A 24,835-nucleotide genomic window follows, 5' to 3' on the forward strand; every position below is an offset into this window, starting at 1 on the left:
ATCTTTGTTTTTAGAGGAACTCCGGTATTATTCAAGGGAATTCACACAGTAGGGGAGGAAATCCCTTGTAGGACATGTGGAATTTTAAGGCTCCAAGACTGCAGTAATGCTACACTGAGAATCTGTAAGCAACTATGCTTTAAATGACTGATTAAATTACTCTAAAAATACTTAGACATGATCCACTAGGATTGAGATCTTTTTGTGCATCCCTATCTGTTAACTATTATCAAGTTTAAATAAGGGAAAAATGGAATATACTTATTTCCTTTGTCAGTAATGCTAGTAGGAATTACTGTTGTAGGCTGCTACAGTGGAAGAGATTACTGTTTGGGAAGGAAAAGGGAAAAGATGGCAGTATTTAATGCTTTTGTTTCTATACTATATTAAGACAAGTTTATCTGCATTTAAATTTTGCCCATTCAAGCACTCCACCAGTCTTTCAGATGGGTTGTTGCTGTATTGGCCTCTGAAAGTTGTGATTCATCTTGATTGCAAAAGAATTAAAAACAAAATAATGATTGAGTAGTTGGTCTGTAAAGATTGTTAATCTAGGAGTGCTGACGCACACAAAGAATTTTATCGGTCATCAGTCCCTTATATATAGCTAAAGGTTAGAGCAGGGGTCGGCAACCGGTGGCTCGTGGCTCGCCAGGGTAAGCACCCTGGCGGGCCGGCCCAGTTTGTTTATCTGCCGCGTCGGCAAGTTCAGCCGATCGCGGCTCCCACTGGCCACGGTTCGCGGTCCCAGGCCAATGCAGGAGGCAGGAAGCCGCAGCCAGAACATCCCTCAGCTCGCGCCGCTTCCTGCCTCCCGCACTGGCCTGGGACCGCGAACCGCGGCCAGTGGGAGCCGCGATCGGCCAAACTTGCCGACGCGGCAGATAAACAAACCGGGCCGGCCCGCCAGGGTGCTTACCCTGGCGAGCTGCGAGCCACCGGTTGCCGACCCCTGGGTTAGAGTAATGAACTGTAATTCTTCTCTCTCATAACTGAACTTCTTTTATGCATTTCTTGATTTTCATAGATATTCAGGTTCGTAATTCTTGAGGAGAGTCTCACATTTTTTCTCTTAACAGCTGGAACATTTAATTCAACCAACATTGCTGTTGTATTTACAAATAGGGTATGTTTTAGTCAGACTACTAATCTGCAATAAGACCACTATTGTTCAGTTATCCTGTCTTTTTTCAGAGAAGCAAGAACTATTTTATTGAAAAGTCATTGAAGATAGAGCAGGTATGATGCAATGATTTGTGTGTGAAGCTCTTTTTAGAATATAAATGCTATTATATAATCAGATTGCAGTAAAACATTATTTCATGTTTTAATAGTTTATGATTTTTCTAATATTGTCTGTGCACTAGTTGTCCATTTATTCTTAATTTGATAATTTCTACTTCACAGTTAAGCTGTGATGCTAGCACCCTGTTCCTTACAGGATTTTTTAATGAGGTCTTATCGTGTTATATAGATGGGCATTTTGGGGACATTTAAGGTTATGTGCTGAAATTTTCCTCTGAGAATGTTTCTGATCTGTCAGTTTGAGGTGGTCTACCAATCATTAGTTTAAGCCTTCTCAAAGCAGAACTTCTCTGTGTGAGGGACATGCTATCTATAATGGCTCTTAAACTGATAAAGATTGAACTTTTTCATATGGATACCACGTGGCTTGATGATAACATATCTTCTCTATCAACCCCTTATGATTTTAGGAGTGTTCATGGAATATGAAGAATTACTTGTTCCCCGATGGGTCTTTTAATCTTATCAGTTCCCTCCCTGCTTTTTTGTGTTGAGTTTGAAATGATGGGTACACTTATCAAAGGCTCTACCATAGATGTATTTATAGGGAGTTCACTACTGTTATTAGATTAAGGTTCTTTTTTCTTGTCAAATCCAGAAAAATGCTTTCAAATGCATATTGTATGACAGCAGCATCAGGTTTAAGAGACAAAGCTTTGAAATGGTATTATCTAGTTTGCCTACAGTGAGTCCTAGCTACCAGTAAAATTGCTGGTTTACTGTTCTGTCAAAGGGGTGCTATCTAATGCCTCCACAGTGGAAAGAAGGGAAGCAACTACTGTAGAAGAAACTTTACACAGGTGAACTAATTTCCAAATTTTCATTTTATATCTGCTGACGATATTTTTTTTCTAAACAGGCAAAGTAGTGTGAGTTAAAACCACCCAACTATCAGCAAAAGCCAGGGACAGACTGATCAACTAGAAACACAAGTAGATTGTATAACTAGCTGGTTGGTAAACTACCCACTCTATAACTATGGTATACGTAAGTGGTATACAACTTCAGTTTCTCAGCAAACTTTATTTCCTTTACTCTCTTTCTTCTGCCTGCCTCTGTTACCCCAGCCAGATTTTTGAATTCCTAAACATGTTACGTTATTTTTACAATGCACTGGGTATACCCAGGGCTTCATGGATCCATCTGGAAACATGGTCCTTGTTCTGAAGAGTTTACAGTCTTAGGGCCTATATTCACCTCTGCTTTCTGCATGCAGAGGAGAGTACCCATATATCTAGGCTGGGAGGAGATTGTAAATGGATGAGTGCCACCTTGTCCCACTACCTGATTACTGTAGGGACGGGTGGCACTGTAGGCACTCCAAGTGGAGCATGGGGTTGGCATTTTCCAATCAGCAGGGGTCCTAACTAAGCTTTGCCAGATTCTCAACCTACTCCCAAAACCTATGGGGGAAGCTGGCCTAAATTACTGTAAAGAGTAGTTGCAACAAAGTATGTTGTTTGCTTCTGTGCTGATTTGAACCCCTTTCAAGTGGTCCTATGGCATTCCATGCAGAAGTAAAGGTGCCTCGTCTCATCATTGGCAGTGGCACCATCACCTTCCTAGCCCTGCTATGCCTTCCCATTTCCTCTGGCATAGCAGGGCTGAATCTGGTCCATTCTCTTATGGCTTATACACATTTGTTTTTGTTCTTTAATTATGGGGGTACTTTGTCCTAAATAAGTGTTTTATCTAGGTTAGCATTGTACACTAACCATTTAGTTGCTTGTCTTTGGTAGCAGGCTCTGCAGATCATGGTATAAGCTGAAGTTAAAAGGTGAGAGGTTTGGTTTGAAAAGTTGGCAAATTTGCCAGTCAAGACCAATTATCAGAAGTTCCTGTGTGACTGGTGCCTAAGTCTCAGTGAAAGTCCATGGAACTTTGGTGCTTTTAAAATTTTTTTGGCCATCGTCTGTTTACTTTTGGTAAATGATACATCCCAAATAGATTTCATTAGGGATGTACGTATATGAGAATGTCTGTGGATTTGAAATTGTGACATCAATGTTTTAAAAACACCAAATAACATTTGGTTGCTAGAGTTCATTTGTAGATGTGATTTAACACTGAGATGAGGTAAGTATAAACTAGTAGCTTTTGCATTTACTACTTCTGCACATACTGAGTTCAGACACTAGATCAATAGCTTTTTTTGGTGTTACAAGGATTTAAAATGTAAGGTAAAAGGCTGCTGTTAAATGATAGTGCTGGATATTCACTCTATAGGGGTCCACGGACATGAACTAAAATAAAATATCAGTATAGCAACAGCACAGACCCTGTCGAACAGCTGCAGTAATGTATGTCATATTTCATCAACTGTATGTTAAATGCAAAGAACTTAACTTTCAGGGCTGAGATACAGACAAAACCCAGGCAATTCAAAGGTAAGGCTGACAGTTCATCCTTATCTGTTGTCATTTTCCTTTTTAAATTGGTAACATTTAATTTAGTGCTAATGAAAAGTGAGGGATAAATGCACTAGTTTGAGCCAGGAGCACCATGGGTAGATACTATGCAAGCCTCCACACACAGGTATGACAGTGCACCTAAAGCCTCATTTGCATTAACCCTGCTCTTCTAATCCTGGTTACTTTCAGTTGTGCCAGATTATAAAGTGGGTCTGTGATTTTAAGGACTAGCAGACACCAAAACTCTTGAGTATCTGTGTCCTCAGTAAGATTTGAAACCCAGTTCTCTAGCTGGACTGCTGGTATGAAGAACACTGAAGCTTCACCACTAAGACTCTTTTTTCCTCCCTTTGATTTACATCTGGTTGAATTAAAATCTAAATAGCATTCCTAAATTTGAATATCCTCACATTTGACTGTGCATCAACTAAAAAAATGTTGTTAATTTAAAATTCTATTTTATTTTTAAATGTCATTGTTTTGGAGAGAGTAGGGTCAAAACACAACCTCTGTGTTGCCCTCTTCAGAAAGGGGCCAAACTGCAAAAATCGAATCACTGTGTATAATTATATAAACAACAGGACTTAGCAAAAGAACAGGAAAACTGCAGTGTGAAAATTAGTTTTCAGCTTTGCATAATTCATTAGAATAACCCTCTTCTTCTATCCATCCCCAAATGTCCTTGCTTTGATGTGAGTGCTTACTGGAAACATAACACTCTTCACACACCACTGCTTTCCTGTTTTTGTTGTTGTGGCCTTGTCCTTGAACACTTCCAAAATAAAATGCAAAGATATGATTTGATTCTAGTCATTCAGAAGCACAAGTTCCTCCCCTTTCACTGAAGTGCAGCTAGATTATGTAAATCAGTATACTATAGCCCCAAATGACCTAGCCCATAGTTTAATGCTTACATACTACAGTAACACCTACACAACCTCCTGCCAAAGACTGTTCCCTTTATTCCCAAATGCTACTGGTAGATCTTGAGTTCTAGTATTTTTCATTTCTATAGTACCTTTCATGTGGTAGGGTTCCCAAATGCTTCAGAATCTGTGCCCACCACTTAAATACAACTACCTTAAGCAGTGAATGTGAGCAGCTAAGTACCTAACCAGCATGGAAGGATAAATGTCTGCCAAGGACAGGGGGGATATTATGTAAAAGACCATAGCACCCAGTATCCATAGCCACCAGCAGAGCCCCATAGTGCTAAATGCTGTAATAAGAGTTCAATCTTTCTCTAAAGAGTTTATAACCTAATGTTCAGACTAGGCATAACAAATAGGCACAGTAAATATTTAGAAGAAATGGGGGAAAGCAGATGAGAGTAACAGTAATATGAAGGCATGTTTACACAGGACATCTAGATTGTCTTGTGTTCGGAAGCCCAGAGAAGGGGTTTCTATAGGTCAAGATGGTAAATGAGGGCCTGAACTAGAATTTCAATGCTGTGGACAAGAAGAAGAGGCAAAATCTTAAAGATACTATGGAGGATGAAGTTGAAGATTTCTATGAGATTGAGATATGCAGGATCTAGAAAGAAGATGGGGTCCAGGATGTAGGCATGATTGAGAGGGAGGATGGCAGTGGTGAATGAGAGAAAAGAGGAAGTGGGGAAGGGCCTGAAGGGAAGACAAGGAGTTCTGTTTAAGTTGAGGGTGAGACACATGGAAAAGATGTAGGACTGGACTGGAGACAGCTCTAGGAGTTAGGGTAAAACTGATGTATTGGTTTAAAGATAGTAGTTGAAACTGTGTGAAGAGAGGATTTCCAAGAGATTAGGAGGAGGTGAATGATAAAGAGGAGAGGAAGTGGACTCTCTGAAAATGATGCTGAAGGAATGACAAGAGAAGTTGGAGAAGTGGCAGCTGAGAAAGGGCAAGATTTTAAAAAAGGTTATCAACTGTGTAGAAGCAGTCAAAAGGTCAAGGAGGAGGATGGAGCAGAAACCTTGGAACTGGACACTTAAAGCCCTTGGTGAGAGCAGTCTCTAACCGTGGAGGGGAATGGCAAAAACTAGACTGGAGGGGATCTAGAAGGAGAGGAACTCAAGTCAGCAGTTATAAGTAAGTAAGTGATTTGTTCAGCCAGTTAAGAGTTGAAAAGAGATTGGATGGTAGGTAGGTAGGGACCAAGCTTTTTTGTTTACAGGATGGGGGAGAAGACAGTATGCTTGTGTCCATGAAGGGAAAGAAAAAATAGGACACTGATCCTTCAGTGGCTTCTTTAGTACGTTGTCCATCCTTTTTCCAGTAAATCATGTTTGTTTTCTTGTAAACAACATTCACTTTCAGGAGCATATTGGAGTTAAGATTTTTGTCCTTTAAACAAACAATTAGTGCTTTATTACTAATCAATGACATCACAGTTGTGTTTTTAATAAATTTTTCTGTGGCAATTAACATTCTAAACCTAGAAGTGCTGTGAAAAAAATTTTTTTTTTATCTTTAACAATACCAAGGGGTATGTGGTCAGATTCTCAGAGGTGGAGCAGATCTTGTTTAAATATACATCCTAACAATCCTTAAAATATTACTATGCATGTGCTTGTGGCCACTTTCCTCAGTTCAGCTTCACAATAAAAATGCCCCAGCTGACCTATTTTCAGAGATGGGGCAGCAGGGGAAAGAATGCCCTGAGACTCCTTTTAAGGATTTCCATCTTCTTCCTGGGCTTGAGGAGTAGGAAATTAGCTGGGGCAGGGGAACTTCCTAGTTGATTAGGTGGATTGAAGGGTGCAGTGGAAGCCCATTGGCTCTTGTGCACCCAAGGGGAGGATTAATTGGCACCCTGGAAAGAGGAAAAGACCTTTGTTTTGGAGGAGGGGTTGAGGCTCAGAAGGAATTTTTCCCTCACTGACCAATTGGCCTGGGCAGTATGGGATTTTCTTGGCTTCCCCTTAGCAGCCCAGCCCCTGTTGAGTAGGTTAGGTTGCAAAGATGATGTTGTTGCATCTTGGAAGGTGCTCAGTGCCAGTCATCATTCACTAAGGAGTCTGGTTCCATGACAAACTACAGTTGGAAGCAAGATTAGAAGAATGCATCTTTGAAGAGGTTGCAGGGGATGGGATTGAGGCTCCTAATATGTGGTACAGCAAGGAATCATTCCCTATTCTTCATATATTTTTAAACATCTTAGGAACAAAAGGGGTCCCAGCAATAGTACTGAGATCAAGTTAAAGGTGTGGAAAGGGGGGCTGGGAGTAGCTTCCCCCTGGTGATGCAGGTTACCGGGGGCAAAAATGGCCTGCACCTAATGAGTTATTGCCAGATGTGTGTAATATATTAAAACCAAAATCCTGATGTATTGTCTGTGTTCCTGCAGTGTCCAGAACAATTTGTTACATACATCATATTGTAAAACAGTTGTTTAAGACATTTAATTTCTTTTCTAAATTGAGAGTTGTGAAGCTTAATCATGCTGATATTCAAGGTTCCCCTTTATTTAATAAGACTTCCAGCTGACTGTCCCTCCTTTGCCACTGGTCAATGCATATCATTGTACCCAAATGCAACCACAAAGTTACATGTACTGGAAGTAATGTTTGCCTATTTGTTTTTTAGTGATTTTTTTGCTCCTAAAAGTTTTTCTTTATCAACTTTCAGCCTAAAAGCACTTTTTAAAAGCAAAGTCTATAAAATTATGAAAAGCTACTCACTAGTGATACAATTGTACTATTGCCTTACCTTTAGTATTGAATCATCCCAGCAGGATAAAGAAGGTAAGCAAATGTCAGCCTATTTGAATGCTCTTCAATCAGCTTGATATCAATAAGCAAATAATTTTGTGGACTTTCTGGACCTGTTCTAATTTATTTGCAATTTGACTGAGAAACAGTTTTGACTTGGTTTTCTATTGATCTTTTATGTTAAAAGAAACATTTGTGTTTACTTATTGCTACACCAGTAGAGGCTAAACTATTTAGGCTTTTCTACTGAATAATCTGACAAATATAAAAAAGCATTTTTGACATAATTGGATTTTTTTTGGTTGTATTACAATTGATCTGGGAAATAATGTTTATATTTACTTAACATCTTACTGGGGCTCAGTTTGTCTTTTTAGGATTTTTATATTAAATATCCAGATTTAATTTAACTGATTTAAAAATATGGCTATGGCTTAATTCGTTAGGAAATAAATTCTTACACACCAAAATGAAATTCTGTAGAAGTATGACACACACTCTCTCTAATAGATACTTATTGCTCAGAGATTCTTACTTCTTTGGATATTAATACCATAACAGTTCATGAAATGTGCGTGTCAGTTTTTAAATGAATATTTTATTGATCTAAAAATCTTAATTTATAAGTAAAACTTACATTACAGTAATAAATCCAGGGAATGTAAGGGATATATTGCATTTACAGTGAATTGTGCTGCAAAAATAATCTACCTTGCCTGATGCTCTGACCTTGTCCTTTTCAAATTCCTTAGGTCTACTAGCAACAGTGTTACATGCTCCTTATTTTTATTTTTTGCCTTTAAGGACTTACATGCTCTAGTTCCTGTACTTCTCTACTTTCCAGTCATCACTCCTTTTGCTCTACCCCCAGCCACTTGACTAGCTGCTTCATGCTCCCAACCTTGGTCATCTCCCACCTAGTTCTCTAAGTGCTCTTGAAAAGATAATAGTGGCTTTTTGTAAAGATACCATGTTTACATCAAGCCCATTGATAACCTAAGTATCTCACAGTTCTTTCTGAGAGCAGAGTTCCCTAGTAAAGGATTTGAAGATTGGTTTATTTTATGCTTTAGTTATCTTAAGCTGAAGTTAATATAAAATGTTCCAAATGTTTCTACTGCCCAATACCTGTAATTGCAGTCCTGTTCTCCAAAGCCTCTGGAAAAGGAAGGTTTCAGGTCAGAGGAGTAATCTGTGGTGGAAAAATGGGAGAGAAGGCCTCTTCCTAGAACCTAACAATCACCATTTTAAAAAAGGAGTGGCCTCTGCTTCAAACAGCTGTTTCTTGCAAAGCAATCTGGAAATCACCCCACCAAGACTGTGGCATGCTGGAAAATGAGAGTCTATTTCTCCTGTAAACATAGCCTCTCATAGCAGAATAGAACAAGGAGAACTAGGAGGCTAGTGTACCTATTTAGAGCCAGCGAGCGTATTGCTGCTTGGGAAAGAGCTCTAAAGGTTCATATGGGCTATCCTAGCTTTCTGTCATTTGTTAAATGGTAGAAAGGGTAAAGTAGTGTGGTGGCTGTTTTCTTAGGGGGTGTCTCTTCTCCCTCCCTTATTTTGTGCTGTCTATATTAGAAGAAATGTGATTTTCTATTACCTTCATATTAGATAGCTGTCGGTAATTTTAACTCTCCCCCTTCCCCCTAAAAGTACTGCTTGCCACAGTCTTACTGCCCAATAGCATAGTAAAAAAAAAGTATGTTATAACATGCAACCTTCTTAATTACTGTGCTTACATTAATATTTTAACTCTTACCTGTTCTATAGTAAGTACAGGGTAGCACTTTTCAGTTAAGCTTCTCACGAGTGTGAGAACTACTTAAAGCACAACTAAGGTACTATCAGCCTGAGTCACTGAGATCTGATCTACACCAGCGTAGGGAAGTTGCGCAACTTCAGCTATGTGAATAACTTAAATCTACTCACTGCGCTGAGTTGACAGCTGACGCTCCCCTGTGGACTCTGCCTGCGCCTCTCGCTCCAGTGGAGTAACGGAGTGTGCTCGGCAGTCGATTTGTCACAGCTAGACTAGACGCAATGGATCGATCGCTGCCCATTGATCCTGTGGGTAATGTGGACAAGCCCTGAGTCTCACCCCTGAACTGAGAATAAAGGCCTCCTGACTGCTAGTCTCTTGCAATATGTGATCCTAGAGGACACTCCACCCTACATATTTATTTTGTGAAAACCCCTCTGTTTGACCTAAGTTATAATGCAGCATCCCTTTATTGGAAAAGTTACTAAATGAGTGATTATACCTTCTCATTTCTGCCACAAGGGAGGGGAAAAAGGGGTTTAGACTAACCCATGTGGGGGTTTTCTGTGAATGTATATATTCCAAGAAATTAACTTTTATAAAGGTAGTAAAATGTTGCTGTACAAAAAATGTCATTTCTCAGAAATGCCATGAGATAATTTCACATTAAGTGTCTAAACAGCTGTAGAAATTACCTCTAGAATTAATCTACTAACATGAGGCACTACTCTCCAAAGTGGCGTCCTATACTTGCTCTCTGACAATCCTCAGAGAGCAAAAATGGAGCCATAGACAAATCAGTGAGAAACCATGGTGGAGCACCGACTTTAACTGCTGCAGGCCCAGCCTATATAATGAGGTTGCATTTTTAATCGGTGTCGCTTATGTAAATTTCATTTGCACAATGAGATGCACTGTAGGTGGGTGAAGCATTAAAATATTAAGGGATAACTCTCTACTTTTGATTTTAATCTTGAAAAATTTACTGCTGTATACTGAAAAAATGAAGTTTTCATTCTGCTCCAGCCCATGCTTCTTCCAGCATATAATTCACAAGAAAACACGAGTACAGGTTACCAAAGAAAAATGCTGCCAAATATCAAACATACCTAATACTGACAGCTTCTTCTTGTTTAATGATCTCACCATACATTAAACAGTGGAGGCTGTTGTCTAGATTGTTGGAAAAGGTGTATGCCCTTTAAGGGCTAGTAAGCCAGGGAGTGACTTTCTGCTACAGACTAGGTCAACTGGGGAGGCTGACCCATTCCTTCCCACCTCCTGCTGACCAGAAGAGAGGGGAGGGACTATACAAGTCCATGCCAGTGCAACAAAAGCCCTCTTTTGGGTGGAGCAGCACCCACTTTCCCACCTGTGGAGAAATACCAGATACTGGCAGAATACACTGTGGGCATTGCCATAGTTGCAATGAGATTTTGGAATTAAATGATAAACTTAACAGCACCAAGTCACCGGGACCTGATGGCATTCACCCAAGAGTTCTGAAAGAACTCAAATGTGAAGCTGTGGAACTATTAACTAGGGTTTGTAACCTGTCTTTTAAATTGGCTTCTGTACTCAATAACTGGAAGATAGCTAATGTAATGCCAATATTTAAAAAGGGCTCTAGAGGTGATCCCATCAATACTGGGCAAATTAGTTGAAACAATAGTAAAGAATAAAATTGTTGGGCAAAAGTCAACATAGTTTCTGTAAAGGGAAATAGTGTCTTACTAATCTATTAGAGTTCATATAGACAAGGAGGATCCAGTGGACATCGTGTACTTAGATTTCCAGAAAGCCTTTGACACGGTCCCTCACCAAAGGTTCTTATATAAATTAAGTTGTCATGGGCTAAGAGGGAAGGTCATTTCATGGATTGAGAACTGGTTAAAAGGCAGGGAACAAAGGGTAGGAATAAATGGCAAATTCTCAGAATGGAGAGGGGTAACAAGTGGTGTCCCCCAAGGGTCAGTCCTAGGACCAATCCTATTCAACTTATTCATAAATGATCTGGAGAAAGGGGTAAAAAGTGAGGTGGCAAAGTTTGAAGATGATACTAAACTGCTCAAGATAGTTAAGACCAAAGCAGACTGAAGAGCTTCAAAAAGATCTCACAAAACTAAGTGATTGAGCAACAAAATGGCAAATGAAATTTAATGTGGATAAATGTAAAGTAATGCACATTGGAAAAAATAACCCCAATTATACATACAATATGATGGGGGCTAATTTAGCTACAATGAATCAGGAAAAAGATCCTGGAGTCATCGTGGATAGTTCTCTGAAGACGGCCATGCAGTATGCAGTGGCGGTCAAAAAAGCAAATAGGATGTTAGGAATCATTAAAAAGGGGATAGACAATAAGACCGAGAGTAGCTTATTGCCCTTCTATAAAGCGGTGTTATGCCCACATCTTATACTGCGTACAGATGTGGTCTCATCTCAAAAAAGATATACTGGCATTAGAAAAGGTTCAGAGAAGGGCAACTAAAATGATTAGGGGGTTGGAACGGGTCCCATATGAGGAGAGATTAAAGAGGCTAAGACTTTTCAGCTTGGAAAAGAGGAGACTAAGGGGGGATAGGATAGAGGTATATAAAATCATGAGTGATGTAGAGAAAGTAAATAGTCTCTCTCCCTCCCTAAAAACACATTTGAGAGAGTGGGAGGATAGTGAGGGGACCAGAATATGTAAGGAGGAGAGTGACAGAAGCCCCCTCCCTATAGGTTTATGGAATTACCTGCACTTTCATCTGCGAGGTACACCCAGACATTTAAGAGTAAAGTTGGCAGCTCATTAAACCACAGCATATCTACTGTCCTCCTTCCAGTGTAGCTGGACAATGCTGTATATGTTCATAAGGTAGACATTACGATTGAACTAAATATTAGAAATTCAGTATAGGAAATTGTACAACAATGGATGGACAAGGCTTTCAGTACAGCAGAGAAAGTCTGGACACCAACAGGGGACAAAGTTTTACACTTTATCAAATTGAAAGTTATTTCAAATAAGAGTCCCACACTAATGATGCTTTAGTAAGGTTGAGTTGTTCATTAATGGTGTATTGTTCTTCAGCAACCAACAGTGACAGGATAGGTATGGGTGCATTAAAATAGATCGCTCTAACTGGAGCACATTTAGGCCAAAGGCTTTTAACAGAAAGGTAATAGGAGTGGCATTCTCAGGCATGTTATACAAACAGAAAAGATCAAAATAGCTCTATTATAAGAAGCAGCAATTAGTAACATATCTTTACAACAAAAATAAGTTTCCAAATTAAATAATTAACTGCACTGCTCATGAGAGCTAGACACATATATACACATTTCCCTGCACACGCTATTTCTAAATATCTTTTTCAAATACGTAGTGCAATACAACTTTCCCAGCAATCACAACACAAGCGAGGTGCCCCACAAAGTAGGCCACAGAGAATTTCTCATGGCCACAATCCTGCAGTTCCTACTCAGTCAATACTCCTAGTAATGTTACATAGAATTTTGCCTAAGAGTCAAATAAGTAGGCCCTTAGTAATGGATAGTACACTCCTATGTGTGGAGTTACTTTAGGTGTAGAACTCTTAATACATAGAGATATATTCTCATATCTCTGCATGATTTATACAATGGCTATTAAAACATTTGAAATATAAATCATTTTTGTGTGCATGCCATTTAATTTACAAAATAGACTTTCAGGCAGTGGGGCACATCTGTATCAGGAGGACTGATTACTTTATGAAATAAAGAAATAAAACTGGTATATCACTTTTACCACTGCATTTTTCCCTTACAGTGTGTCACACCAGTAGCAGGTAATATGATATGCCATAAAGCATTTTAATATGACTTTGTAATTAGAAAGCAAAAACATTTTCTGTAACAGTTTAGTATTAAGTCTTTATGTGCACAAATGGTGTTCATAACCTGAAGCAATATGGATTTAGTTTGATAGTATTTTCTTTACTGAAGTATGTATTTCATTCACTAAACTAGTTAGTACAAATTAATATTAGTGGTACATATAAAAAGAGATATAGTCAGTTACAAACCTGGCAGTATTTTTAGATATATGTATGTATTTTAAAGTCTCGTGATGGAATGATAAAAAAGGCAGGAATCTCTTTAATTAATGGAGCTCTAGTAAGAGATTTGCACTTGTATTTCTCATTAGCTTACAAGTAGCCCAAGTCAGTCTGGATACACTGCACCAGAAGTTAACGAGTGCCTAAAGCTTTGATAAAACTTAAATGCAGTAGGTTCCATTACATTGTATTTCTGTTTAAATGTATAAAAAACTGTAATGGAAACTTATTGGATAAAAATATTAACGTTCAAATAAAACTGCACTTGCATTTTCAAATCAGATTTAATCAGCATGACTTGAATATTTAATTTAGTTTTATGTGCCTTCTACTATAAAAAAATATTACAGATCTACCACTTATTTTACATTAGGTATTTTTATTGTGTTATGTTATGAATCACAGGCTTTCCCCACAGTATAACCCATATTTGAAGGCTTCATCAAATTTGTCTGTACAATGCTAAGTATATTTTGAATGATAAATGCCTTTGTACAATATTTACAAATTCTCTCCACTGTGATAAAAAGGCAAAATAAATAAAAAGCTTAGAGAAAGGAAATGCTGCCTAGGCTTTGGACTTTTCCTTTTATCTTCCCTCAGCAGATGCTAGACTCCTCAGGAGATGAAGTTGGCTAGCCAGGATTGTTTCTCTTCCTCTTATTTGGGCTGTGACTGGGATCTTGTTTCAGTTCTTGGTAGTGCACCTGTTTAAACACAACATTCAGAAAGAAACTGGTCAGGTGGCCACTCACCAGCAGAAAAAAAAAAAAAGCACCAAAGGAATAAGATTTTTTTTTCCCTTGGGGGAAAAAAGTGCTATCCTGCTTCAAACTGTATGGGATCTGCAGCTGGCCTGCAAAAACAATAGAATGATAGATCTGGAGTAAGAAGAAAAATCAGAATTAGGAAAATCCTGCCAGGAAATAAAATAGGGTATTGATTTAGTGAAGTCTTTTTGTTTTCCTCACAAAATATTACACTGAAAATAAAACAGTATCCAGTTGAAAGAGATCAATACAAATTCCTTACAATCTGTTATTTAATACATTCTCCTGTAATGCAAAGCCCACACCATGTAGAGGGACAGATTCAGACATAATGTATGCAAGTGCAACACCAAGTATGAATTTAACCCAGCATCTGAAAATGTTAAAGCCTATCCTCTTGATCTACCTAATGATTTATGAGAACAACATGCTGTAACACTTAACAGTTCACGTAAGATCCCACACCCCAATGTAAGTGCATGAACTTCATAACACTTTTTTTTTTTAAAGAGCAACCTCATCCCCTATGGTAAATAAAACAACAATTTTCACCTTAGAAAAATAAGTGGCAACAACAACCCAAATTCACAGTGTTACCACAAGATACTGGGCAAAACAGCCTGCCATTGACTGCACTATTGAATTTCCTTTCATTATCTGATATCCCTATTTCCTCTTTTCAGGGGCTGGTGGCTTCAGGCAGCAGCACTTCCTACAATAAACCCCAGCACTACATTACTCCAGTGATATTTACAACAGTCCCTGGCAGTTGGTTAATAGCAACTCCGTCACCCACTACCATTTCCCAAACCTTTTTTACTGATTGCCCCTGAGGCTCCCTAAAGACACAACCAAGGCAAAAACTAATTCCCTAACTAGAAAAAGTGCAGAAGACTCACCAGCCTGTTTGAGTTTCAATTTCTATGGGCCAGAGAATATAAAGTCAAAACAAAATAATACAGTTTTTTAAATTATAAAAAAACAAAGCCATAGAATTATTAATCTAATGTTAAATTGACAACCATATGAGAATTAAAAAAATATATACACACCACTTGTACATCTGAGGGAACTCTGGAAAGGAAGTCAAGTAGCTCATTGTTATCAATTGCATATGGACTGCGCAGTTTCTTTGTAAATTTATTGATGCCTGGAAAAGTGATAATTCAAACGTTATTAAAATCTCTGGAGTTTTTATATCATCAGTTATTAAAAAAACATTTTTTGGCAAACTTCTGACAAAGATTTTAAGATACATTTCATAGGCTGATTTTTAGCATTAACAGTGCACTGTGTACTAAGGCCTGGTCTATGCTACAAAGTTAGGGCACCGTACGTTGACTTGCATCGACCTAGTTGTGGCATGTGTCTACATCAAAATTTGTCTCCTGCCAACATATGCACACCATTACAGTGACACAATGACATCATCTTCCCCAAGTGACACAGTGCAAATGTAAACACTGCATTTCCTATGTCAACTCTAACTGCTCTCCAGCAGCTGGCCCACAGTGCCCCTAATTCCTGCAACAGTGGCCTGCCTGGTCACAAACTCCAGAGCCAAGAGGTCACAGAGACCCAAAGCTGCCCACCACCTCCTCACCCCTCCTTTAAAATCCCCTGTGTGTTTTTGAAATTCCTTTTCCTAACTGCCTCCTCCTTGAGGAACAGCTACCAGCTCACCTTTGTTGTGTGCATCAGACCTTGCCAGCTCCAGAGGCACTAGAAGCACTCTTGCTGAGAGCAGGCAAGACATTCTGGATCTACTTGTGTAGGGAGAAGAGGCTGTGCTATGGAACAGCCACAGAAATATTGACAGCTATGTGCAGATTGCACAGGGGATGCTGAAATGGGGGCCTGAGAAGGATGAACAGTAGTGGCACCTGACAGCAAAGGAACTTTGCCTGGGATACCAGAAGGCAAGGGAGGGCAACAAAAAATCTGGTGTTGTCCCCAGACCTGCAGTTTTACAACAAACCATGCCATTCTTGGTGGTGACTCCACGACACTCTACAGAGCACTGTGAATGCTTTGCTGGAGCCTGAGGAGGAGATCCCAGCTGTGAACAGTGATGAGGGGGTGGATGTGGACTGGAAAGGGGTAATTTAAAATTGTTGGACACAACATAATTTTATTTTAAACATTACTAAAACTATTTAGCTGAGAGAAACATGAAGCGGTAGGCCAACTCTTACTAATTGTTTCTCTGGCTGCCAACCCAAGGGTGTGGCTCCCACTATTTAGTCATGGGGGGGTCTTTTACATACTTTAGGGGATGCCATGATTAAGACAAAGAAAAATAATCACAATTATTAATCATTTTATTATTAAATAAAGAAAAGAAAACAACACAAGTAAATCACTGGTGACTTCCAGTACAATCTCTTCTCTCTCTGTCTCTGTGGAGAGCTTTAAAAGAGATTACACCCTGGAGATTGAACAAGTCCAGGGGGTGCTTTTCTCTTAGTAAGTTAAGACCAAAGTATATTGTTTCCTAGAATTATTGTGAATGCAGTTTAGCATCGTATTAGACACTGCAGCAAATTATTGTTGCTTCTACATAAACAGCTTAAGCTTAAATAACCAGACAGTTTATAATTGGAGAAAGTAAACAATCTTAACTAATCCTATGAAATTGAAGAAAATATTTAAATTAGTTACCTAGTAGAAGCCATTTCAAGCCAATTAACCAATATTAAGAATCCTAAATCCAATTAAAATCCACTATTTCTGTTTGCCAATGTTTAGCCCATCTCCTCTCCAGGAAGACATGGTTTAACCATCTAATGATTAACAGGAGAAAGTTAATATTTTAAGTTACAAAAGCATAATAATATCCCAATAAAATCATTACAAGGGTCTTGGCAGTGTCTTAGTTAACTTTCTCTCACCAAACCAGGTTGACGTTTTGGGGAGGCTTCCTTGGTTTCTCGAGTCTTCTGTGTTTTTCCCATCTGTCTGTGGCAGCTTACTGGATGGATAGGGTGGGTTGTGAGGTGCTTGCTGTCTAAGAAGCGTAGCCAGGGGCACTAGGGGCAAGGAGCTGTATGCATGTGTGAGGTGTTCACTTCAGAGTTTTTACACCTGTCTCCTTCCTATTTTCAAGAAATTATAGAAAAACACACCCTTTTGAGGTTTTTAGATTTAAAATTTTTAGATTGAAAGTTGCTTGCTGTCATCCTTTCAGGGTTGGCTTAGGTGACACTTTCAGCTCTTGAATATAAAGTCCGATTAATGAATATGCAGTATTTCTTAACTGCCTTTGTTCTTGGGGATGGAAAGATCTAGATATCTTTTAAAATTAAACCTTTTTCTTTTTGTTCAGTCCATTTTCTAAGATTTTTCAGTTTTATCTTTTAATCTTTTTCCAATAGTCCAAAATATTCCTGTTTTTATACAAAAGTTCTGTTCTTGAAACTGTTTTTTTTAATTAAATAATTCAAATAGTCTTGAGCTTAAATAATTAAGTGTTGACGACTTTGGAGATTTTGATTCTTCTATTCTGGAATTGGTTGAGGGTTTGCTTGTGCACTGCCAGAAATTAATTTCCCATTAATATGAATATCCTATACTTAAATGGCTTCTCACACTAGTTGACCAAGGTCATTAGATTCCATGTTGATCCATAAGGCATTTTAACATTTACACAGCAATGACATCAGGAGCTATATTTGGAAGTTTTCATTTAGCTAACATATTTGGAAGTCTGCATTTCACAGAGGTCTTTGCCATTTCAACATTTAAGAAATAAATAAAAGTTTAAAACATCTCCAACTAAACATGTTTTTCTCTAAAGTGTTTAAGAACACAAGCAGATTTTCTCGCAAGAGTGTGGGCATTGGTAGAGCCCACCTTACCTAAACTTATTGCTCTGATAACACACCCTACATTCCTTTCACAATCATGTTTCTTCCTAAAACATCAGTGTTTACATGCTTTATTTCTTGATATTTGCTTGTCCATGGGAAATAAAAACAGAAACCTGGAATTTCTTATGTTAGGAAATGTTAAACCTAATCAAACTAGCCAAACATATGTATTTCCAACCATCCTGACTATAACCTAGTTAAAGCTATATCTTAATATTCAATAAAGGTGCAAACAAGTTTGTGATTACTTAAGAAATTAAGTCGAACTAATTTTATTAATGTAATTTTTGCATCAATATTGAGGTTCTTCCTCCACAAGAAAGAGGTGGGGATGAGATGTGGCAGGGACCCTACTGTGAGGCAGGATCTGTTTGAAACTCTGCTGGAGTCAAAGCCACTTCAATCAGGTGAGTGAAGATGTGCTGATGAAGGAGACGGGAGCTCAGGTAAGGTGGTATGGTACTCCGATTACACAATTCACATCAGATCAGTTCCTGTGCTCAGGTCTGCTTTTCAATTTTTTCGCTTGTTGAAGCAGGCAGGAGGGGGCCATGCAGAATAAATTGTTTATCTGAATAGGGATGTCTCGTCTATCCTCATGAGAGATGTCAATGAAACTTACATGGAAATATTCTGCAATCCTCTTCCGAAGATTCCTACGGAGCACATCCTTGTTTCTTACCCCACAATAGGAGACCTTCCCACACCACTCTGCAAGAAATTTGGCGGGCACTGCTGCAATAAACAGGCTAGCAGTATACAGGACCAGGTGGCTTTGGGATGTCAGTTGCAGCTGGGTTCTCTGTGCCTTTGTCATCCTGAGCAGTGAGCCAAAAAAATCCCCACCGTCTGTGAAAATAGTGCCATTATTCACTGCACTTCTCTTATACCTGTATCCAGAGAGGGGTGCCAAATAATCAAGGCTTCAGTGCAACAGAACACTCACCATGGTTTGAGCTGCTGAGCGGTGCTGTAGTGAGGTGCTCCAAAGCTAAAGTGACTGAACATTTCACATTAAAGGTATGTAGGGGGATAATGTAAGACAGTTTTGAGACTTATCTTTCCCTTTCCATTGTGACTGTATATCAGTGCTGTTTCTGTCTGTTTTAATCAGCAACCTCTAGCAAGGTGGCCTTGAAAGATGCCCCTGAATGTCTGACCCTGATCAGGAGGAGAAAGAATAGGATTCAGAAGGACTTGCTCTCTGACACCCTCCCATCTTCTACTGCCTCAAGTCTGTGAACATAGGGCTTGGGAGGAGCCATATGACCATGAAAGACTGAGAATGGAGAGAGCTGTTGTGCAGGAGAGGGAAAAAGACAGAGAGGTGCATCGGGAAGCACACCAGGACATCATGAATTTGCTAAGGCAGCAAACTCAGATGTTGCAGAGCAGTGTTGACCTACATTCCCAAGGTCCTGGACTCAGCAGCCTTTCCAGTTATTGGAGAACTCCACAGTCACAGCTTGCTACATCCCCCAACATACCAGATGGCAGCCTAGTCTACATCCTTATCCCTACCACTGCACACAGGCGGGACAAGAAGAAGAATCATAGCTACACATATACAGAACAGTGAAAACCACGGTGCATGTGTAGCCACAACCTATTATACTGTAGTAGGTTTTACATATATGAATATTATGTAAAACCTACTACATTCTTCCTTTTTACTTGGCATTTTCAAGTATGATTCACCCTTTTACAGTGATGGTAGAAGATTTAACTTTGTTTGTTGGCTCTTTAATTTTGTTGTCTGTTTCTTTGCACAGTTTTTTTTTTTTGGAGACTCAGTATCTTTATTAGTTTACACCAAGCATTACAGAATTCACAGCAGGAAGCAAACACCCACTGATATTTAATCTTCGTACACACGACAGTCACTTTCATAATACCATCAGACAACATGATTGTGGTTGACTGTTAAAAGAGTCTTTCTTTAATGCCTCCTTTAGCCATATATCTCCAGTTGGCTCTTCTATTAGCCTATGTGTCTGGCTGTTCAAATTCAGCAGACACCCAGCCCACCCTGACAGTAGCTTTTTCCCCTTCATCCTCACAGATATTATGTAATACACAATAAACAGCTATAACGACGGAGATGTTGGCCTTGCTGAGATCCTAGCTAGTGAATAAACAGCACCAGCACCCTTTCTATCTACCAAGAGCACATTCAAGGGTCTTTACCTGCTGAGCTAGTAGCTGAATCTTTTTTTGGTGCTGTTCAGGTAGCCAGTGTACAGCTTCAAGAGCCAGGCTAGCAATGGGTGGGCCGGGTCCCCCAGAATCCCTGTTAGCATTTCAACATCACCAATGGTAATCCAGTGGTCATGGAAGTACGTTCCTGCTTGCAGCTTTTTGAGAAGTGTTCTTAAAGATGAGAGTATCATATTGCTATCAATTAAGTGCCCCTGGTGATCCACTAGCACTTGCATGACCATGGAAGAGTATCCCTTTCTGCTGATATACACAGTGACAAGGTGGATTAGTGCCAGAATAGGGATATGCATGTTGTGTATCACCCCAGTATAGTCTGACAACCCAACTGCTGCAAATCCAGCCACTATTTCCTGTACATTACCCAGCATCACAGTCCTGTGTAGCAGGAGATGCTTAGTGGCCTTACACACTTGATGACAACTGCCTCCACTGTGGATTTTCCAATTCCAAACTGATTGCCAGCTGATAGACAGCAATCTGGCGTTGCAAGTTTCCACATCATGATTGCCACTTGCTTCTCCACTGTTAGTATAGCTCATTTTGATGTCCCTGTACTGGAGGTCTGGGGCAAGCTCAGCACACAGATACTGGAGTGTAGCCTGTCGCATCCAAGGGTTCTGAAGCCACTGCTAATCATCCCAAACCTGCATTACAATGAGATCCTATTAATCAGACCTCGTTTCTCAGGCCCATAAGCAGTGATCCACCATGTGGAATGGCTCCGCAATCACCAGCAGCAACCTGGCATTTTTTTCATCATCCCCATGAGTATCTGGTTATTGTGCTTGAATATCTCATCACAATCTTGGTTGTAGTAGTACTGGTTCAAGTTCTGCAAATACAGGCGAATTTTGCATCTTCTATTAGCAACTCTCATGAGAATGGTGCTGAGCTGTGAAGGATTCATGCTTCTGCCAGAGAGATGGCAGAGACAAAAATGCAGTGCATGGGCTGTGGGGATTTTTTTTAAATGGTGTGAAAATTATAGGATGTGGAAATTATTTTAGGATGGAGAACGCAGCATGGTGGTAACTTGATCTCGCTCTCAGAAATCCCTAGGCAAATCACTGATATCCCATAAAGCACTGCAAAAATGTCTCAAAAGACAGTGGGCTGGGCAGTGGCACAGGGCACACTGGGATACCTACCCACGGTGTGCCAGATTTTACACTGACTTATGTTGGGTATGTGTAGCACCAGCAAAAGCACCCAAGTGTGCAAGTACCCAAGCGATATACAAAAGTTAGCGACTGTTTCCCGATGCAACTTGCACTGACGAAACTTTGTAGTGTAGACATTGTATCTGTCTCTAAATGTGCTCATGGAGTATTTTTCCCCTGACTACCCCCTCCTTAAATTTTCATCTTGGCAGTAACACTGAAAGGGGATTGGAAGTTTTCAGATGGAACATTTTTCTGTTAGAAAATGCCAATTTGTCAAAAGCAAAACATTTTGTGGTAACATGTAGATTTTGAGAAGGGTTCCAATGGAACCCTACCTTGCTAGTCATGTTTCAAAACCTGCCTGCTAGGCACGTGTCAGTGAAAAACCTGCTTGGTTTCCTGCCAGCTTGCCTGCCCAGCTCCCTGGCAGGTGGCCTGAAGAATTGCTTCAGAGTTGGAACCCCAGGGCTTCCAGAGTCGACAGCTCCAGGGAAGCTCTGCCATGATATCAGACTCTTGGGCCAGCTGGCTGCCCAACTTCTGGAGTCTGGGGAGCAAGCTGCCAAGAGAGCTGGGGAGTCCTGACATCCCACAATATTTCATCCCAGAAACACTAAAACATGATGCTTCTGAAATATGCAATATGTTGCTGGGACTGGCAGGCTCCATGGCGCCCTCAACTCTGAACATTCAGGGACTGTCATGGAGCTGGGTATCCTGGAAGCCCTAGCAGCTTCTGATTACAAAACTGCATGTCAGTTTCAGTCAGCAACCACCAAGGGTCCCGGGGAGCATATTTCACTCCAGAAATATGTTTTGGTATTTCTGAAATTAAATATTGCAGAACTTCAGTTCACAAAAAATTTAGACTCTTTGGCCTGATTGGGACAAATTTTCTCAAAACTTTTCCATTACTGAAGAATGGAAATTTGATTTCCTGGTCAACTCTAGTGGCAACTTTTGTTTTTACCTTCTGGCACTTTGCAGTCAATCAAGGTAATGATCTTTACTCCTCTGCTTCAGAACTCTCAGGCTATACTGTCAGATTCAAGCTCCTGTCACAGTTTTGTTGTGGGTTTTTTTAATATATACTGTATTTTGACTTAGGAATATTATTAGAATGGAAGGTTTGATAGTTTATTTTTCCACAAAAAGAAAAACTGTACTGGGTTATTCAAATCAGCAACCGAAGTTCAAAGGCACCACGCCCATCTTACCAAAACTAAGCTAAAACAGCATTTCTAAATTACAATTGCTATTGCATATTAGACACTGGATCTGAATCACCACGGAGGGCTCCCTGGGTTATAGCCTGGCAAGGCCTAGTTTGTGGGCTGTGGAAACAAAATATGTCCAAAGCAGGGCCCACAATGGCACAAGCCTCCCAGAATCCCACATCAGCCAGAGCAAGCTGGGACAGCACCCAAAATGAACTGGGCCTGCTCTGTGGGTTTTGGGACCAAGCTAGCTGGGACATAAGCTGCTTCAGTTTCTCATTCAGACAGCCTTTGCTGGCAGATCATCTATGAAACTCTAGCCAGGTTATGAAGCTTCATGCCCTTGGCAGAATGTGTATAGCAGAGCAGTAGTGGTAACACCACTGGCCTTCCACAGAGTGAATCCACAGTCCTACACAACTGCCCTACAGTGCAGAATGTGAGGAGAGGAGAAAGTTGTACCCTGGGGGGAAGAATTTGGTAATTGGTGTACGTTTTGAAATTCCAGCCCTTACTAAAATTGGTGAATAGGGTATCTGAGACCCAGTCACATCCATTTGAGGGGACCCAATTCAGCATAGAGGCACTGAGAAATCAATTGTCTATCCCAGACCTTCTCAAACTGATCTTGGACTACCTGTTGGTAAGGAAGAGCTGGCAGACCACATGGAATCAGCTGCTTCTTGGTAGCACCAGAAGAGTCTAGATATCTGTAAAAATAGCTATAAATAAGGAGGAACAAACCTAGGATTCTCCTGTTAGCTTTATCACACAGGAGGAGTAAGAGACAGGAGCCACTATGACTGGAGACTGCAGCCAGACAAGAGCCACCATTAGGAGAGATGTGTTCAGGAAGAAGGGAACCAGGCACCATGTGAAAAGGAGTGGGTGAAGCAGAGGACTGTACAGCAATGAGACCGTGTAAGGGGAAGGAGAAGAGAAGAAAAACAAAATGGATGGGAAGGAAGCTGAAATGGCGAGCAAGAGGAAATGATGTGATTAAGCCTTTTCAAAACATTTAAGATGAAGCATTTTGTTAAGAGCTAAAAATACATCAATACTTTCTAACATCATTTTTCCATATAAGCAGCTGTGTTAGCCACAGGGATTTTTAACAGAATTTTTAACAGAATTAGATTGCAGGTGGTCCAGAAAAGACACTGGACAAGTTTGAGAATTCTTAGTTTATTCAGAGGAAGAGCAAAGAATCCTTTGGAATGAAGAGTCTCAGAGAAAAAGTCTTCAGTGGGCGCAAAAGAGGAAAATTTAGCAATGCAGATGCTATCTGACATTGCCTGGAGGAAATTTCTTAAGGAGAAGGGTTGCCTCACTAAATAGCAGCATGGCCATATAAATTTGCAAAGCAGCTCAGAAACTACTTTCTTGGAGGTGACCACCTTTCTTTCACTAAAACCAAATAAAAATAAGCATTTGCTTTTAAATGCAGAAAAAATGAATGAGAAGAGGAGTTGAATATACACAATGAGGGTAGAAATTCCAAATAAAGTGAAAATGTGTGTGTGTTTGTTGGGTTCCATTTCAAGAGCAGTTTTCTGGACTTAAGTCAACACTTTAAACTTCTGTCACAAATGGTCTATCACCTGGTCTATGTGGGGAAAAATGCAATTTTGGAAACAAACTAAAAGACTGTGCCTCATAGCAAGGGTAGGTTAGCAGTAGAAAAGTAAGAAGTAAGATGAAATCCTTGAACATGAAATACCTCATACCTGCCTCTTTCATTTGTATAGATTTTTTTTCCCTAAAACTTGTTAACTGCTCCCTGTTTCTTCTGTGTTCATCGCTCATCAAATACAAGTTTTCTGAACTGTATAATCAATTTTGGTGTCATTTCATTTATGTGTAAGGACTCAGAATATTCTGCCTCCACCCAGTTTGCTTCAAGTTTCCTAATCCTGATTTAGATATAAGAAAATAAACTATTTGAAGTCATTTTACTGATTTTATATGTTGTCCATGGAGTCTGAACATTGAATTCTCCAAGGCATGAGTTTTTCCAGAAAAGAAAAGGTAGTCACTCCCATAGACTTAAATGAGAATTTTCTGTGTACAGGGTGTGTACTTACAGAATGCAGGTACAGCCGCTACAGAGGTGGGGGTGTGTTAAAAATACATGATCAAAAACATTGAACAATCTTTATAACTGGTATACTGTACAGTAGCTTTTCTAAATCAGTATAAAGAAAATACACAAGCCTATATGAGAGGTTAAGCTGTCTCCTTTAAAAAAAAAAAAAGCCAACCCACTTTTGTTCATTATCCACCAGTAAAATAGCATATTTGTTTTTGTTAGTCTAAAGGTGACCCTTTAAGCAGGT

General features: G+C 39.7%; 1 protein-coding gene across 4 annotated transcripts in view; it reads right to left on the minus strand.

Annotated features, from left to right (window-relative positions):
- Positions 1 to 11,910: 11,910 nt before the first annotated feature.
- MCTP1 (multiple C2 and transmembrane domain containing 1) overlaps positions 11,911 to 24,835 on the minus strand; it is a 445,369-nt gene continuing 432,444 nt past the window's right edge. For 2 of the 4 annotated variants that reach the window (XM_045022335.1, XM_045022331.1), the window contains 2 exons: positions 15,083 to 15,180; positions 11,911 to 13,967 (listed from right to left, as the gene is read on the minus strand). In XM_045022335.1, the coding sequence (XP_044878270.1) occupies positions 13,896 to 13,967; positions 15,083 to 15,180 (170 nt within the window). In that variant the 3' untranslated portion in view covers positions 11,911 to 13,895. Of the gene's footprint in view, positions 13,968 to 15,082; positions 15,181 to 23,171; positions 23,210 to 24,835 lie in introns of those variants that run through there. The other 2 variants (XM_045022332.1, XM_045022334.1) reach the window with 2 other exon arrangements.

The sequence above is a fragment of the Mauremys mutica genome, chromosome 6 (assembly GCF_020497125.1).
Source record: "Mauremys mutica isolate MM-2020 ecotype Southern chromosome 6, ASM2049712v1, whole genome shotgun sequence".
Lineage (NCBI taxonomy): Eukaryota > Metazoa > Chordata > Testudines > Geoemydidae > Mauremys > Mauremys mutica.